We start from the raw sequence: 18,852 nt of genomic DNA on the forward strand, positions 1-18,852 counted from the left end.
AGGTCATAAAATAGAAAACGTTAGACCGAGTAAGCTTTAGAAAGGTATATGGACCTGTGTGTCTATTTCAGAATATTTACTTGGATAATTGGCCAGATTCATAATTCATAATTAAAACGACAACGCATCGAGCCGCTGAATGGCAGCAGCGAGAAAAGCATGTGTGTGTGTGTGAGAGAGAGAGAGAGTGACAGAGCAGGGACATGTGCACAGCAGAGGTTCTCTCCAGCATCATCCCTCCCTCCACACTCACTGTCACTTTCCATCAGGAAAACGCTCCACCTCACCTTCTGTTCCTCTTCTCTCCTCACCTCTGTCAGCGCCCACACTCCCCCGTCCTCCCCCGTCCTCCCCCGTCCTCCCTGTCCACAGCTTCGCTACACCAATCCCTTTCCTACGGACGCTGGTGTGGAATCCAGCCAGCTGTTCGGAGCCATAATGTACCTCTGAGTACAATGACACCTTAGCATCGCTTTGGCTAAGCTCCATTTTGATTCCACTAAAGACACTTATTGACTGACTTTACTATGCTAATTACAAAAAAGCATTTGTTTCACGGCTCTATCCTCAGTCATGTGACATGGCACCAATATATTCGGTCAGACAAATAATAAGTCTAATGACCTCATTCCAAACAAGGTCATACTCAGATTAAGGAATAATCAACGAGGAGTTGGAGAATTATGATCTTAATCAGATTACAATGTCCTATTAGAGTTTTCACAACACTGAACATAATCAGAATATGCTGCAGCATTACAGATGTACATATATAAATAAATATAAACAAATATAAAAGTGCACGCACTGGAATCATCAAACTGCTTCCGCCTTATTTCTATTTCTAGTTTAGTTTCTTGGGTTTCTATTCTAAACACAGAGTCCAGAGGCTTTTGGCTCCACACTTTGCTCATTCTATTTCTTCTGACGCAAGTGGGATTTCACAGTCAGCTCTGATGCATACAGTGCATGACCTTCAGCACGTACAGAGCGGGAATCCTTTTTACGGGTTCCTCCCACAGACCACCACAAACAGTTCCCCCACACGTACTACACGCTAACATAAAAAGCCACGACCTGTAGTGTTACGCATGCATGTGTTGCAGGGCTCTACAGCCTTACATCCAGACCACAACTACAACGCTTTAATAACACAAAACAGACGTGAGAATGCGATTGTCTTCAGGGAGCAGTAAACTGAGGCCGGAGGAGAGGAGGTTCTCACGCCTGTGGAACCAAAACAAACAAAGTCCTGCTCCGGCGACACAGCAGCCACCAGCTGCTGATAGAGGTTATCTCTGCAGTCACACACAACTCAACTGGACTGATCCTGAACCAACTCCACATGAAGCACAGACAAACATTTGTAAAACAAAATATATATATACTGTATATATATATATATATATATATATATATATATATATTTTTTTTTTTGATGAAGCCTGGGTTGGTGATCATTTTTTAGTGGGCTGACAGATATTTCTATAGAGTCATCATCATCCAGCAGATAACATCCAGTGTCATTCGGAGTTTGTTAATTTCCCTCAGATGATTTTAAATTCAATAATGTATTCCCCTTATAGCTCTATTCTCTTAAAAGCTCTGCAATGTTCATCTACCTCTTGTTCTACAAAGTAAGTATTGTACCAACAGTTCTGTCTGTCTATCTATCTAGCTATCTTCATTTCACCCTAACCATATAAAATCTAGCAAAAAAAATAAAATAAATAATAATAATAATAATAATAAATAAATACAGAGAGTCACAAAGTAAAGAAACAGGACAAAGCATTGATGAACAGACAAGAAAACCCCATCATTGACAGTAAGGTCTGTGTAAAGGTCACACTAATCGGAACCACATTCATAGTAAATGTCATCAGTTCCTTTAACTACAATTTTTAGTCAAAATAATGATTGAGTGTATGAATACTTGGGATATAAACTTTGTTACAAATGGAATCATATACTGTGCATTCAGGTCTCTTTTGACCTCTTAATCAAGTTTTATTTGAGTGATGATTTAACTTGTGAGATGTCATCTATGGTTTATCATCTGTGTGCGTCACCTCTCATCACAAGAGAACAGAAAGAGGAGATAAGAATCAGACACATCACAGGTGCTTTGGCCTATGATGGAAATGGCAGATAAACCCACATGTTTTGCTAAAGGAGTAGGTGTAGTGAAAGGGGATCAGTCTACACAGCAGTGCTTAGAGGTTCAAACTCACCTCTGGGGAGGAGATCGGATCGATTCTCCATGGCCGAGAGCCAATGCTCTCCCTGATTTCAGCCACTTACTTATCCACACTATATAGAAGGCTCTCAACCTTCACTCATACTATACTGTATATAAAAAAAAAACATGGTTTAGGGTTTCACCACAGACCAGTAGCTTTATAAGGATCCCCATACAGTGCAGATGTGTTGTAGGTTTTCACTCTACAGAGAGAAGCTCTGCTGCACAACATGTGGTTCATACGCTGTCGTCAGGATGCGTTGATTAGACGGAGCCACGGTGATAAACTACAGCCGCTGCCTCATTAGTCGGAGTAACTCTGCCTGGTTCCCACCCACAGGAGCTCCTCCCAAACCCACAGGAGAGCAGGGCATCCCTACAAAGCCTGGAGGGTCAGGAAACAAAGACCACAGCTTCCACACACACACACACACACAGCCTCATAGGATGAGATCACTGACAAAATGGGGTTTCCCCACAGGGACAATCTATAAGCCTGCAACAGAAGAGACTAAATGGCTGCTGGTGACCTGCTGTGAATCACATCAGTCCACCTTAAAACAACCTCACACAAACCCTCTGTATAAGCTTTGGTGCAACATCGTCACAAAGAGCTGCGAAGCCGAGCAGAAGTTTGGGGTCAGGAGCAGAGGATGAAGGGATGAGGAAAGGAGGTGGGAGAGCAGGTGTCAGGACTGATGTCTTTCAGGCTCTGCCATGACAGTTTTATCCCAGTCAAGATGGAAGGTGACACAAACGCACAACAACATAAAGAGGAGTGATTAACCATGGTAATGGCTGACAAACAGCCCTGTGGTCAACCTGGACACATGTGCTACTCTGTGTTCTCTTAGAGGTCGGAAGACGAGGAGGAAGAGGAAAACCACAAAGACCTGGACAGACCGCTCATGTGTTCATTATTTAAAGAAAAAATTATTCTCTCTTTATGGATTGTCACAGCAGATTATCTGCCTCCGTCGTGTCCTCTCTCTTTAATTGACCTACATTTGATTCATTGATTAGATAAATCATTGGTTCGGGGGCCAATGGCGGCCCACAGAAACATTTCTGGCGGCCCGCAATGAATTACTTAATCCAGGAGGTACTAAGCTTGCTAAATGTTTATTGGACATTACCGGATACAGACCAATAAGTGTAAACTGTAGAACTGCAATCTGGTCCAAACGTTGGGTTCCTAAATTGGCCCTCAGGTATCAACACTTTGAGAACCCCTGAGATAAATGAACAAGTTCTCAGCTTCTGAACTGTTAATATGTTCAGTTTCACATTTGAAAGCGTCATGATTGGGGTTTGGGAAAACCAACTGACAATGTTTCACTGTTTTCAGACTTACTATAGACTCGTAGCTCCGCCCCAGGTCAGATACGCCCCTTTTTAATTGTCCTCAGGTGAGCAAATCATGGCTTGTTTTCTGCCAGTTTTCCCGAGTCCAGGTACTATCAGGTACTATCAGGTACTATCAGCATCATTACAACAGGTGTCATTTCTCTCACTGATACTCAAAATAGCTGATGTTTTGAAGACTTTCACTTAGTGATGATCACTATTAGAGTTGGTGCCCTCATCGCCTGTTTTCTGTGGTTTCTGAAAAACAACTGAACAATTATAAAACATATATATATGTACATATATATTTTATAATTTTACAAATGTTATTATATAACCACCATCTATTTTCCTTCTTAGTGTGTGCAATATAGCTGTATAATATCCCATGTTCAATCTCTGTTTATACTGTATATAATATCAAGCACATACTGTGTATATTATGGAAACCGTCTATAATGTACATTCTATTTTTCAACTTAGTGTTAATATCTTTCTATAGTCTACTTTCTTGGAAATGCATGTTTATTACAGTCAAAGGATTCAAAAAATAACACCTACTATGTGGTGGACTGCTCTTACAACAGCATTTATGTTATGATGCGAATCAGATCCTTAATCACGGTAATGTTGGTGTTGTGCGACAGAACTCAATTAACCAAATCAATTAGCGATTTTTTAGACATATATGACAGGATTTGTGTATTTTATCAATCACGAAATGACATAAAGTGAAGTAATGAAGCACACACTCTCTTTTAGACACTGTGTGTACAACAGCTAAATCAGCGGCCACTTCTGTGATTGTCGTTCTCACCAGAGAACAACACCACACTGGATGAATACAATTAGCTGAAAAGAGTGAGGAGCGCGGCACTGAGCTACAGCAGCGCTCATTTCCTGATGAATGCACAGCTCCCTCCAACCTCATGGCGACCTCTGGCAAGGTCATGGCATTCCTGCAGCTGCATAAACGTAAACACGCTTCTGAATGATCACATTTATAGCACAGCTTAGCGTTGTTTTTTTTTTTTCTCTCATTGGTGCAACAGCTCAGCTCAAACTGTGGCTGAATCCCAGAGCAGACACTCGGGACTCTCATTAATCCCAAATGAAAGTTACATAACATACACTCACTGCTCACATTATCAGGTACACAGGACACCTAATGAAGTGGCAGCAGTGGTATCAACATATGTTCCATCTGCTTCAAGCTTCACTTTGTTCAGTGAAGGTTGATGATGGTCTTCATGCTTTGTTTGTAAAATGTTTGGTCTTTCACCTCTGGCCTCAGGTATCAACAAGCTATCTTTCCCCAGCAAATCTGGACATTTTCTCTTCTTCAGATCATTCTCTGTAAACATTCATCAGCAAAACATCAGCAATTTCTGAAATACTCAGACCAGGCACTGTCATGCCAAGTCTCTTAAATCACCTGTGGTCAAGACTGTCTTGTCTTGATGATATTAATATATGCACTGCTGCTATGCATTTAAAGGTGAAGTAAGTAGTTTATAGTGACATCTAGAGGAGAGGCTGAAACGAACTGCTCCTCTGCTCACCCCCTCCCCTCCATGAGCGATACGGTATCCTCAGCCGGTCAAATGTCGTCCCGCGGTGCAGGCGTACGGTCAGGTGCTGGTGTTCCTTTATCCGCTGTAAAATACGTGTGGTCCTCCATTCTAAACGCGTAAAAAGATCCGCTCGGGACTTCCGCTACAAGTAAAGCGACGCTTGATTTGTTCTCTCGGGTTTTGTCTATACAGGCTCCCGTAGAAACACGGCGTCTCGCTGCTAACAGTGGCAATGCAACAACGGCCCGTGACCATGTTATTTTACATGACTTTTTGAAACACGACGAAAATGAAACAAAAAATATTATACAGCGACTAGACAATGCAGGAGCAACATAATATGTCTAAAAACGTGGATTTTGGGTCATATAAACCCATAAATACTACGCAGTGTCCCTTTAAAAAGCCTTTTGAGAAGATGTACCTAATAAAGTGCCAACCAAAAAAAAACTACATATACTGTGTATATATATAGATATAGATATCATAATATACAGTACTGGAACAAACAACTTAACTTAATATCTGGTGGTGATTTCATATATTTACATTGACATGTCACATGTCATCAGACACACATTGTACTGACAACAGTTTTGTTGTGTTCTTTTCCCCGACTTTTCTCTTCTGTGTCATGTGAGAGCGCAGACAGGAAGCTCTTACCTGTGTCTTGTCGAAACTGGTGCATGGACTGCAGGTCGATGATGTAAGGAGAGAGCTGGGCATCTACCTGCCCCAGAACAACAGTACCTCGGGAATCCCCCTTCAGCACATTCTCAATGTGGTGACAAACAGCTGCACTGTAGGGTCTCCAGCGCCCGTGCTCATTCATCCACTCCCAGACCACCACCCTGGCCAGGTTCTGAGGTGGATACCCAATTCCATTGACGGGCACCAGCAACCCTGATCCTGGACGAGCCATCTCCTCTCGTGGTGTCTGCTCCTCCTCTGCTGGCTGTGTCCCAGGCTAGAACACCACTGGGTCCCTGTCAGTCAGCTGACACACCGCCACATTTCCATCAGCCCCCAAACACACAATAAAGCTCAAGTCAGCAATCACTTCGATTGTCCTCAGTTATGCTCATGGCGTTCAAGCAAGAAGCTCTGCTGGAGTCATCATGGATAGGTTCAGCCTCCTTCCTCTTGTGTCCTTTGAAGTGGCAGAGGATGATGATGATGATGTTGTTGTTGTTGTGATGATGAAGGTAAGAGTTGCAGCTGTAGCAGCCTCAGAACTCCACAGCTGCAGGTAGACAGGAGACACTCTGAAGAGAAGGAGGAGGAGCAGAGAAACACAAATGCTGTAGATGTCTTTATTTCTCAGCGGTCAGATCCTGTCTCACAGGAGATTACATAAAAGCTCTGTGCTACAGTCCCCCCAGTGGCCTGCTCTGCTCGGGGCAATTATGTTTACCCAAAGTGTAGCAACACAATAATTGCACAAATTGCCTTGTTGTTGTGAGCATGAGAGCTGTTTCAGCAGCAGAAGAAATGACTGTCATCACATTTGTGAGGAGGGGACAAAGCAGTGAGAGCATCAACAGCCAAATACCCCCACAATCCCAGCAGCGAATACGTTTCCACACAAAGCTTTTAAGACTAAACATTTATGTTGTTTCTGATAAAAAAAAAAACATCAAAGTATACGCGCTCATATTGGATGTTTGTGGCATCACCACACGCTTGCTGTTGCAGATACAGACCTGTGGGTTGCAGTTATTGTGCCACACATCTGTCAGGTGGAGGCTGCAGCTCAGGCTTCGGCTGGAAAGAGAGACTGTCAAAAAGGAAAATAAAAAAAAATGTCACGCGGTGAAGCGCCACATCTGCGTCTCTTCAATCCTTCTTCTGATCCGTGAGATGTTGTCTCACAGACTCCTCCTGCAGCTCCACTCTCGCGCTGCGTGTTGTTGCAGAAAACCAAGCCTGGTCCTTTTTTCCATCCCCGTGAATCCGCCACGGTCTACAGCAGCTTGTTGGTCCGCTGAGTTCACGCGGAAAACGTGCCACGCCACGCCGAACATTACGCATCCACAGGCGGCAAACGCGTAAATTCTTGCCCGCAAATTACGCACGAGCAAAAAGCCCAGAACGCACCTGTATGTGCTGTCATCCGCGGAAAATCATCCAAAGTATCAATTACACCAAAACAAATGTGTACAACTTCCGGTGTCTGATTTCAAAATAAAACCCAATGATAACGATGGTGATGATGATGATGATGATGATGGCTACACTGAAGATGAACAATGATGTTTATCATGATATGATATGATATGATATTATTGGGGCTTTTTGTACATTTACCACAGAACACTACTAGCTACTACAACTACTGCCAAAATAAGAAAATAACAAAACAAATACTTTGGTTTGATATGACTGTGTGTTACCCTCTTGTCTTCTAGTTCGCTGTAATATTAAGACCTGAAGAACTTTGTATCTAATCAGTAAAACCCTCAACATCATCATTTGGCTGAAGAGCACCACCCTCCTGTGGCCATTAGGTGTTTCTACATTTCAGCAAACAAGTCTGTCATGCAGGGGCGCAGCTTGTTAACAGGCAGGGCAGGCAACTGCTTGGGGCCCCGAGAAGTTATCGTTCTGCAAATTGGAAAATGAAGAGGATTATTTGCAGTGTAATGCATGTTTTTTTTCCAGTTATTTACAGTATTTTATTGTTCTATATATTGCTATTGTTTTATAATGTGTTTTTTTTTACAGTGTAATGTATTTTTTTTGTAAGTTTATATAGTTTTTGAAGCTATTTACAGTATTGTATTGTTCTTTACATTTATATTTTCACATACTTTTTAATTACAAGGTTTTTACATGTTATTTAATTCATTTCGGGAAAAAATAATAATATTTTGAACTCATACACTTTTCATTGGTGTCAGATTATTTGAAACATAATGGTGATGAACACTGGTTGGAAGGGCCCCCTGGGAATTTTTGCTTAGGGCCCCTACAGGCTCTAGAATCGCCTCTGCTGTCATGTGATCACTTTGTAGGAGCCATGATGGGATGCATTATGCATTTTTATATTATAAATGTGAGAGGTTACCTGGTTAGCTTACGTCTATGCTACAAAAAATGACAACATAACATGAAAATACAACAATTAATTGTTAGGTTTTTTTTTCCTCACATTCAAACAATAATTTAATTGATCAATCAGCAAACTCAAAACATAATGTCAGTCATTAATTCAACAAACCAAAACATAAATCAAAATCATTAGAGAGAAACCACCAGCAATAATCAAAAGTTCTTTAACTTATTGACTGCCAGCCATTTTCAGCGCAGAACTGCCAAGCGTTTTACAGCATTTTGACTGATATTCCAAGACCCACAAAACATCTGATGAAAGTCTTTTGGTAGTTTCAGTGTCGACATAGTCATAGAACACGACTATGTAGACACTGAAACTACCAAAAGACTTTCATCGGACGCCATTGGCAGTGATTGGCAGTATTTGAATTGACATCTACAGACGTCGTTGGCTGCCAATGAGTTAAAACATATCAGGTCAGATAATGAGTCAATGTATGCAACTATACGTGTGTATATGTGTGAAGTACAGCTGGATGTGAGTGTGGGGGGAGGTCAGAGGTCAGGAGAAGCCTGGAGAGTTTCAGAAAAATTGGACTTATCTGCTATTTGTGTGTCGTCCAACCCAGAGATCACTGTACAGGAAACGTTTATTATGTTAACCAAACAACTGGAATAGAGGAAAATGTGTGTTTAAAAATAACTTCAGTGATGAAATTAAACAACTACACATATGGAAATAGTAACATGGATTTCAGATCATCGGTTGTTTATTCCTGTATTATTTTCTTTAATTTAATATGAACATAAATTGAGTAAATTGAGAGTATTCATATAAAACACAAATAGTTAGTTATATAAAGATAATAAAATGAAGGGGGGGTTAGCGCTGACAAGTTCTTACTTCTGCCTTATATCTGTTTTGCTTGTCTTCTTGTTATTATTATGTTTGAAAAAACTATATAGATAAATAAAGGAAAGGAGAGACATGTTAATCTTCTTCCCTGTTTCCACCGGTACCAGGGGCATAAAACCATGTCTAACTTTAATAAACGCAAATTGTTTTTTGTCAACTGTTCCTCCAGTGAATGTTGTTCAGTGAACTCTGCTGTCTATTTTCCAGCGTCACATTGAATAACTGCATGGATTGTAATCTCCACTAGATGGCGCCGACGTGCAGAGCAGCAACCTGATCCAGGACCTGGGTTAACTGGTGATGCTCACATAGATGTGAACCCTCCTGACCAGGACCTCTCTTTAAATACTGGAATTAAAACTCCTCACCATTCTTCATCTTCTCATCACTCCATACAATCACTCTATAATGTTGGTGTCAGATATGAGACAGGACTAATGCAGCGTTTAATGCCTTTAGATCATTGGTTCTCAATGTGCGGCCCACGGGCCAATGGCGGCCCACAGAAACATTTCTGGCGGCCCGCAATGAATTACAGTTGATAGTTTTAATCCAGGAGGTTCTAAGCTTGTTAAATGTTTATTGGACATTACTGGATACAGACCAATGAGTGTAAACTGTTGAACTGTATTTACTGTCATGTTTTTTTTTTTTTTTTAATTGTCAAATTTTTGGACAACATAGTATAGTACAACGTTTTTGTCAAATTTTGGCGTTGAAATTCTTCCGCAAAAATTTAATGGTCAAAATTTTGGACGACATAGTTATTACAAATGGGATTTCTTTCCGTTGTTTTTCTTTTTTTTTTCTTTGGCGGCCCTCAGTCCAATGTCGGGTTCCTAAATTGGCCCTCAGGTATCAAAACTTTGAGAACCCCTGTTTTAGGTCATTTAAAAAAGGTTTGTGCGATGTGATTTATTCAGTGTTGTTATCTTATGTGAAAAACATTAAATATATTGGACTAATTTATTATTTGTGACCAAACATGAATTCAATACAAATACTTTCTATTCTTTGTCATTGTGTATTGTATGTTTTGGGTAACATCTACTGCACGTCTGTCCGTCCACGGAGTGGATCCCTCACCTGTGGTTCTCCCTAAGGTTTCTACCCTTTTCCCTGTTACAAGGGTTTTTTCCCTGGTAGTTTTTCCTTACCCTGGTCGAAGGTCTAAGGACAGAGGATGTTACCAACCCTGTGAAGTCCCCGTGAGACAAACTATGTTTTGTAAACCGTGGGCTATACAAATACAAATTTACTTTACAGTCAAAAGCCAACAAATATTGAGATTCACCAGAATGACTTTATCCCTTTCACTTTCAGACACAATAAAATGAATTTGTGGAAAATGATTTATGAGTATAACATACACACGAAAAAGTCGTCACATCAAGCAATTCCTTGTTTTATTTTATCCAAATATAAACACTTTATATATTTGAATGATGTGCTGTCTTGATTCATGTAGGTTTTATACAAATGTACATCGGGATACAAAGTATGAAGGTTCAGTGTCAATGTCATGCACACACTGGACTGACCTTGAAATGACCCTGAATGATATTTAAGTATCTCTGTCTGGGAACAAATGGAGCGTGTCCATTTGAGCAGTCCTTCGAATGGACTCTGCGCGGCAGTTTATCCGATCACGGCAGCTTGTCAGCTCTCACAAGATAACGAATGTGAAGAGCGCCATGATGGCAGCGCTGATAAGTCCAGAGATAGGAACTGTGACGAACCAGGCGATGAAGATGTTCCTGAAGAGATGCCAGTCAACCGATTTCCTGGATCGCAGCCATCCCACGGCCACCACGGAGCCCACCTGAGGTCCCACAATATGAGCGTTAATGAGCAGCTGTGATGGAACAAATATGCTGTATTGTACTCAAAGCGTCTCGATCAGCTGACATTAGCATATGATCACCTTGCAGTGTGTTGTGCTGACAGGAAGACCGATATTAGAGGCCACAACGACGGTGATGGCTGAAGCTAGTTCAATGCTGAAACCACTAAAATGAAAAATGAACATGTTAGTATGCTTCATGTCTTTTTTTGTTTGTTTTGCTGTTATAGAAGTGAATTAATACATATGTGCTGAACCTGGAGGGGGTGATGGGGGTAAGGTCTTTGCCCAGGGTCTGGATCACCCTCCGGCCCCACACCCAAAGACCAGCACAGATTCCCACTCCTCCATACAGAAGCAACCAGATGGGCGTGGGTGAGCTGGACACCACTGAGCCGCTCTCATACAGGAGCCACAGAGCCACCAGAGGACCGATCGCATTGCTGTCGATAAAAGTGCTGTTCTGATTTAACTGTACAAACATAAATAAATAAAAAAACATAAATAAAACATCCCCGCAGCCATTTGTAAAGCAGCACATGCTGAAAATACCTGCAACATTTTTGTTCACATTTTGCTTCAAACAATGTTTGAAAAAGTGGTGTGAATTTTTGAAAGTCACATTTACAACAATATTTGTTAAATTTTATAAAATAGTTCAATCTAAATATTAAATTTTATGTAATGTTTTTAACATTTAGATTCAACATATAGGTTTTAGATTTAGATTTAAAGGTGCATTATGTAATAAATCAACTGGCCATAAAATCCTCCTAATATGTCACAGAGACTCAGGAATAATGTTCATAAAACAAACTGAACTCACCAACAACAACAGTACAGACAAAATATTTGCATTAAAAATATATATTTTGCAGACTGCAAATCATGTTTATGTTTTGAAATCATGTTTTGGCATGTGGCGCCACCTACCGCCGTCTACCAATCGTTGCAGTCAGTAGAGTCTCAGCTGCTGAGCAACCACGGGTTGCCAGTTATGTCAGAAAACCAAACCTAAAAGACCTCGGGTATTTTGAATTTGAATGTAGTAACCGTTTTTGGCCACATTCTTACATATGGCACCTTTAACTATTTAATATATTTCTAAGTATTGTTGTAAATGTGTTAAAAAAAATTTCACACCACCTTTTCAAACATTGCTTGAAGCTAAACGTGACAAAGTGTAGCAGTTATTTTCAGCATGTGCTGCTTTACAAGCTGCACCTCATACGCTGCACCTACCTGACGTCGTTCCCTCCGTGAGCGAAGGAGCCAAAGCATGCTGTGAGAATCTGCAGGAACTGGAAAAGCATGGAGACAGCTGGTTGGTCAAGTTCCAGCTCATCCTCCTCCTCCTCCTCAGTGATGTCTCTGCCAGCTTCCTGAGTCACGCTGCCATCTTGGATTGTGCTCCCAGTGGTCACTGCTGAGGTGTAACTGCTGTAACTCTCCACCCTGGACCTTCTCTGAAGCCCACCATCCAGCTCCTTGTTGTGTTTAGGATCTCCTTGGATGCCATAAATGGCCATTGTGTAAGAAGTGTAGCTGTTGTTTCTTCTGATAGGTCGATCCTCAGTGTCACTGTCACCAATGCATTCGCCAACCTTGGCCTTGTGGAGCTTGAAGAGCAGGTCTTTGTAAAGGCTGGAGTCTTTATGGATGGTGTGGGACTGCCCACTGTGAGGGTCAGTGATAACCATGGGGCCAACAAGGCTGTTCAGACCTAGGAAAACAAATGGTCAAATATCATTTAATTGGTAATTTCTTTGAAATTTGGTGAGAATAACATGCTTTTATATATCTCACCATTGCCGATGTCCACATCTTTGCTTTCTGTGTCGTCATTGTCCAGATCAGCTTCCTCTGAGTCTCCGAGTCTGAATGCCACCTTTTGACAGTCGGGAGGCGGGGCCTCAGGAGGCGGGGCCTCAGGTTGAGGGTCATGTGGTACAGCAGGCTGTGTTGCTTGTGTTTGGCTGCTGGAATTCTTCTCCATTAGTGGAGTGTCACATGGAGCTGTTTCTCCTGAAGTACATGTGAGTGTTGAGCATAGAAAGTGAAGATTATGCATCTACATATACATATACTCAGAGGTGGAAAGTAATGAAATACATTTACTCAAGTTACTGTATTGAATACTTTTTGTACTTTTGCCAGAGCTCCAAAATAGTTTTGGATTTCTGACCCCTTGTCATATTTCTACTACCCTCACACCCCACGCAAAGTAACTAAGTAACTTTTGCTTAAAGTACATTTCAAATGAACTACTTTTTTACTTCTACTTGAGTAATATTTCATCAAAGTATTGGTACGTTTTCCACCTCTGCATATACTGTAAGCAATTGCTGTTAATTTACAGCCAATTTTCAGCACTAACCTACTGTATTCATGTAATACGGTTGTGTCCTGTAGTTTGCAATGCATTGTGGTCTGGTCAATTTGAAGTGACAGCACAAAGACCCAAAACGTTATGTTAATGTTTTTAAATTGCAGTACACTACAGTATTTGTGGAAAAGTGGGTGTTGCATTGAGGAAGACGCACTTTGGGGGACATGCCATCTGCATCAGTTGGGCTGTGCGTCTACGAAGTAGAAGGTAACATTGATTAATCATTTTTTTTCTCGTAAGTTACGTTATCTTATTCAGAAATTTTGCAAATCAAACTGATCTCAGCAAGATGTCTAGCTAGCGCTAACGTGGTTGACTGTGATTTTAAAATGTCACTTATCATTGAGGCTGAGATTTGAATAATGTTAGCTCAAACATTTATATATTTACATGCCCTGCCCGGTGTTTTATCAAATACTGTTTTTGGGTCATCTGTAAATTGTATTACGAGTAGGGGACCGTATCTATGTTCCCCGGGTCCTATGTTCCCCGCTTTGTATGTGACCGGGGAACATAGGACCCTTTCTCTAACCCTAATCCTAACCCTACCCTTTTTCAAAAAAAGGGTCCTATGTTCCCCTGTCACATACAAAGTGGACCTTTTTTGGGAAAAACGGGGAACATAGGACCCGGGAACATAGGTACGACCCCGTTAACAAGGGGGTCGTACCTATGTTCCCCGATCGGGGGAACATCAAACCTTTTTTTTAAAAAAGGGTCCGATGAGAATTCATAAAAAGATACACCTAATTTAACTTTTAAGTGTGTTTTGCCAGATTGCGGTCAGATTCTTCAAAACGTTTCAACTTTTAAGTGTCACACTTAAAGACATAAAGACAAATGTGTGGTTAGGCCTGTAGTTGAACTAGCGTGTTTTGTTGATTTCTGCAGTGCAATATGTGAGAACTACTACAACTAAGTGTTCCAAATAGTTTTCCATGTGGTCTCTGAACTTAGACTCTTGTGGTTTCAGGCGCTTTATTGGTATCAATCCAGAGAGGATTAAAGGTCATCCGGGGCAAGGTTGTCTCCAAGAAGACTGGTGTGATTCCAGAAGAAGACTGTGACAGTGAATACACGTCTCCACGCTACTGAAGAACCTCCTTGACGTTGACTAGGACTTCATGATAGGTCAGTGAGCTCTCTCTCGTCTCTCTTTTACTCCATGTGTTGTTTTCCACACTGACGTTGACACAAGGCCACGAGAGATTTTGGTATTATCAGCTTAACAAGCATCGATTAGGCATTCTTATTTTACATTCCTGATCTAGTTATGATTTTGATTAATTATTTTGTTTGTTGCTGTTTTACAGTGGCAACAATATCTCCAATGAGAGGGACGGCTAGCAAAGTGATGATCATCTCTACCTGAACCAGACTCGTCCTCTTTGAATCAGGACATGCAGTAAAACATGCATCTACTTCCTGGACTTTCTTTTAAAGAGGTAAACAAGCCTACCTCACAGGACTATTTTACTACTCACTTCTTTTTTCTCTGGGTCATCCACATTTTCTGCTGTTGTTTTTAACAGTAACCGTATTTTTGTTGACGCTTCCCTTTTAAATAAAGGTGTGTTTGATGTATCTCTCTTTTCTCTGTTGTTGTTTCTTGCACAATAATAATGCACATTTTTAAGGAGATTGCTGTAGCCCACAGCACAATAAGGTTCTAATGTTAATTGCAATGAAGATTGATATTTAAAACACTTTAAACTGCTAAATTTAGTTATTTTACTATCAATGATGCCTGTCTACAGAAAAAGTGGGAATTTAAAGTAATCTACTAGCAACCCCCCTAAGCAGAATGTTACTATAAATTCAAACAATATAAATTCTACAATTCTGTAGAAATACAGTGTATCTGGTGTGTCTGCTACCAGTATTTTATTTTGTAAATTGTAAAAATATACAGATATATTCTGTATTTCATGTTTACAGTAATAGGCTGTAAAGTCAGTGCTCTTAACTGTTATTTTACTCTTTACATATTTCAAAAGAAAACAGTCTTGTTTCAAAAGCATAAGCTAGATTTCCACTCAAAATGCATTTGTAAAAGGAACTGAAAAGATATGAAAATATGCTCACGTTTGATTTTCTTCCTGAGGCGTGGACACACGACAAACCAAACGACCAAAGCTGTGATGACGGCACAGCCCAGAGAAATGCTCAGTGTTCCCCACCACGGCACTTTATCAAAACCCAGCACTGTGACACAACAATGACACAGAACAAAAACTTAACGGCCTCTTGAATGTATGAATTGATCCTTTTGCCCAGTGAGAAGGCAGCATTCCTACACACAGAGGCAAAATACAATCTGATTTTATTATTCCAAATGAGGAAATTAAAAACTGTAAATGTCTTTCTGAAACATCACTCTTGCATCTTGTCTCATGAATTGTGGTTTGGATAATTCAAAGTGACATAAAATAACTAAAGAGCCTTTTTCTCAATATGTTAACACAGACAAGAGTATCAGTGAGCATGCACGCTCCACCAATCAGATAGGGAGCCTTGCACTTGTCTGGCAGCACAATGATTAAGTAGTTAAAGAACACTTGTGTACTCGTGAAACGTGCCATGTTTCACTTTTTGTTTGCTTACTTGAAGACAACAGCAGGTTTACTACAAAGAAAAGCTGTTACACAATGGCCACACACATTAATAAGTGCATACATCATAAGTTTGTAGCACGAAGAAGACACAATTATAACATGAAGTTAATAAAAAAGTGTTTTCTTTGTCTCTGACTGTAATGTGAGTGCAGGGCCCAGACTTTTTGACTTCTCGATAAGCTCAATCCTACAGCTGTTTAATAGTTGTACACAATTCACTCTCTAGGGTCCTAAACCTTTTATTTTGTCTCTGGCCCTTAAAGATTTGGCACACATCACCATTCATAACTGCCAATGCTTTCTTCTGCCATTTACTTTTGTCCGAAGCAGACTGTCATACACTCTTCAGTGACACAGTGTGTGTGTGTGTGTGTGTGTGTGTGTGCGTGATACTCACTTGTTGCTCCTGTAAACATTATGGAGAAAACGTTGATGCCCATGGTGATGGCGTAGAAGATGGGAAGAGCCCTGAGGCCGTTGGGCACAGGATCAGTCTAATGGCAATGAGTTTGATTATTATTCGTTCATTGACAGTGAGTGTGGCTCAGAGTAAATATTGACTGAGATTTGGAATAAAAAAGTTTAAGATTATAAAAGCCTATAATGTAACTTTGTTGGCTCAAACTCTTAAAAGAAATCTATTATTTTTCAGGTCCATTTTCACTTAGTAGTTGTAACAATGAGACATTGTTACAGTTTCCTATAGAAATCGAATAAGCAAAACATTTTTTGTCAAAAAGCCCTAAGACTATTTTGTAGATCTCTGCTCGAGTATTGCAGACTCATAATGAAATGAGTATATCTCTAGAACCACAAGATTGGGTGGGTGGCATAGTAAAGGGAACACTTGTGGGATTTGTTAAGATGTGTAAATATCAGTAAATGTGTTATTGGTGAAGAGTAAATAAAGATGGAACACAACATCACCTCTACAAAGTTTGACTTTGATCGAGTGAAGCAGAACAAAATTAGAGAGGTTTTAGAACAGAAAGTACAGGCTCGTTTGGCACATTTTGGCACCATCTGTGCCATTTGTATTTTCTCATGTATTAAACTACTTATTTCCAAAAATGAACACCGGGTGACGCGACTGAGTTGTACGCAGGCCTAATTTCATTCATGAGAGCAAATATCGAAGAATCGCTATGCTTCCCCCTAGAGTCAGCTAGAGATGCCCGGAATGCTTTGAATGTAGGTGTTAGATCCAGAATTGGGTGAGTGTGTTGACGCAGCGGTGCCATATGAAGTTTGATGTAGTAATTAATGAAGTTGTTATTTGAGCCTTGTAGCTTGTTGTTGTCTCGTGTTCAGTTCACAATATTTTTTACCCAGAGACTCGGTGTCACCCAATTGGGTGACCTCCAGGACAAACCCACAACCTTTGAATTGAAAGATGACTCGACCTACACTGATGGAGTATCTTACATGTTGGTGCTGGATCTAAATACTTTTACAAATTATAACTTATATCATCATATACACTGGAAAGGAATATCATACCTTGTTGAGTATAAATCTGCGTATAAAGTAGAACAGAATTCCTGACATGATGCCTGACAGCAAAGGTGACAGGAACCAGGACGACACTTCAAAAAAGAGAGATTTTTATAAATGAGTTCACTTTTGGCTTTTACATTAGTAACAGATTCAGAAAAAAACAAAACATATTTACCAATGCGCAGTAACTCCATCCATTTGACCCCTTGGTGACCTCTTGCAACCATGGAAAAGCCTATTGTGGCTCCAACAATACAGTGAGTTCCAGAAATGGGGAGCTTCAGGAAAGAAGCAGCCAACTGCCACACAGCAGAGCCTGTGACACAAAAACAAGAGTGAGGCTGAGCGCACATTCTGACAATCGCACGTCTGAAATAATGCTTACCACACATGGCACTGATGGATCCTGCCATCAGCACATGTTCAGAGCCGTTGTACATCTGCACATCGATGATGCCCTGTCGGATGGTCTCGCTGACTTTGGCGCCCAGCAGCACAGACCCCACGGTCTCAAAGACAGTGGCCAGGATGCAAGCCTGCCTCAGGGTAACCACGCCCGAGCCCACTGCTGTGCCAAAGGAGTTGGCCACATCGTTTGCCCCCACAGAGAAGGCCAGGATGAAGGCGATGATGAAGCCCAGCACCAGCAGCCACAAGTAGCCCGACATGTCAGACTGTGAGGCCAGAGCCACAGTAGTGGCAGCAGCAGCCAGGGTTGTATACATCATGACTTAATTTTAATTGAATTAAAAGAATTGTGGTTTGACTGTGGGTGGCTTATTAGGTGTAACAATTCAGACCACGGCAGGGATTACAGGATCCCCTAGTGCAGCTTTAAAAGGTCTTGTGGGAAGAAAATGTAGTTTTATTGCTAGCTGTGTTTACAGGTTTGTCTGCAGGCTTCACCATAAAATGACAGCTCATAGAGATAGAGGAGAGGTCCATTGTGACAGTGGGTCTTTGATGATATACGCTGTGAAAACACACCATCACATGGGTTAGTGGTTGTCCCTAATATACTGATCTGCAAACAAACCGTAGGTTCTATTACATAAATAAACACGCAGAAAGTCATTTAGTAAGCTACAGCAGAGGGAAGTTGATAAGATTATATGATTTATATGAGTTCAGTCATATATATCTTTCGCTATCGGTGAGAGCAGAAGGCTTTAAAGTTGACTTCCTCCAAAAAAATGTATTAATTAATCATTTAATACATGAGCTGTAACACAAGATACTTTAACTTCACTGCACTTTAAAGTGCAGTCTCATCTCCTGGAGTGTACAAAAACCATGAGTACAGTAATATCTGACACTTGTGTTCTTCATCTTTTTTTTTAACGGCTTCCCTCACACTTTAATTATGCAACATGAG

At 40.8% G+C, this 18,852-nt stretch overlaps 2 protein-coding genes across 2 annotated transcripts in view; both read right to left on the reverse strand.

Annotated features, from left to right (window-relative positions):
• dtx1 (deltex 1, E3 ubiquitin ligase) overlaps positions 1-6,085 on the reverse strand; it is a gene marked incomplete at both ends in the record, with an annotated part of 38,676 nt that extends 32,591 nt beyond the window's left edge. Inside the window, one exon of the mRNA XM_083902675.1 lies at positions 5,827-6,085. Within this exon, the coding sequence (XP_083758801.1) occupies positions 5,827-6,085 (259 nt within the window). The remainder of the gene's footprint in view (positions 1-5,826) is intronic.
• A 4,714-nt stretch (positions 6,086-10,799) lies between these two features.
• Positions 10,800-18,205, reverse strand: slc20a1a (solute carrier family 20 member 1a; the record flags this gene model as incomplete). The annotated part of the gene is made up of 10 exons (XM_083902384.1): positions 10,800-10,955; positions 11,058-11,142; positions 11,234-11,419; positions 12,219-12,699; positions 12,783-13,001; positions 15,451-15,570; positions 16,378-16,474; positions 17,481-17,566; positions 17,653-17,793; positions 17,863-18,205. 10 exons carry the CDS (start codon positions 18,203-18,205, stop codon positions 10,800-10,802), a joined length of 1,914 nt encoding a protein of 637 aa, XP_083758510.1.
• Positions 18,206-18,852: the final 647 nt, after the last annotated feature.

This window comes from Microchirus variegatus (genome assembly GCF_963457635.1).
Source record: "Microchirus variegatus genome assembly, chromosome: 16".
Lineage (NCBI taxonomy): Eukaryota > Metazoa > Chordata > Actinopteri > Pleuronectiformes > Soleidae > Microchirus > Microchirus variegatus.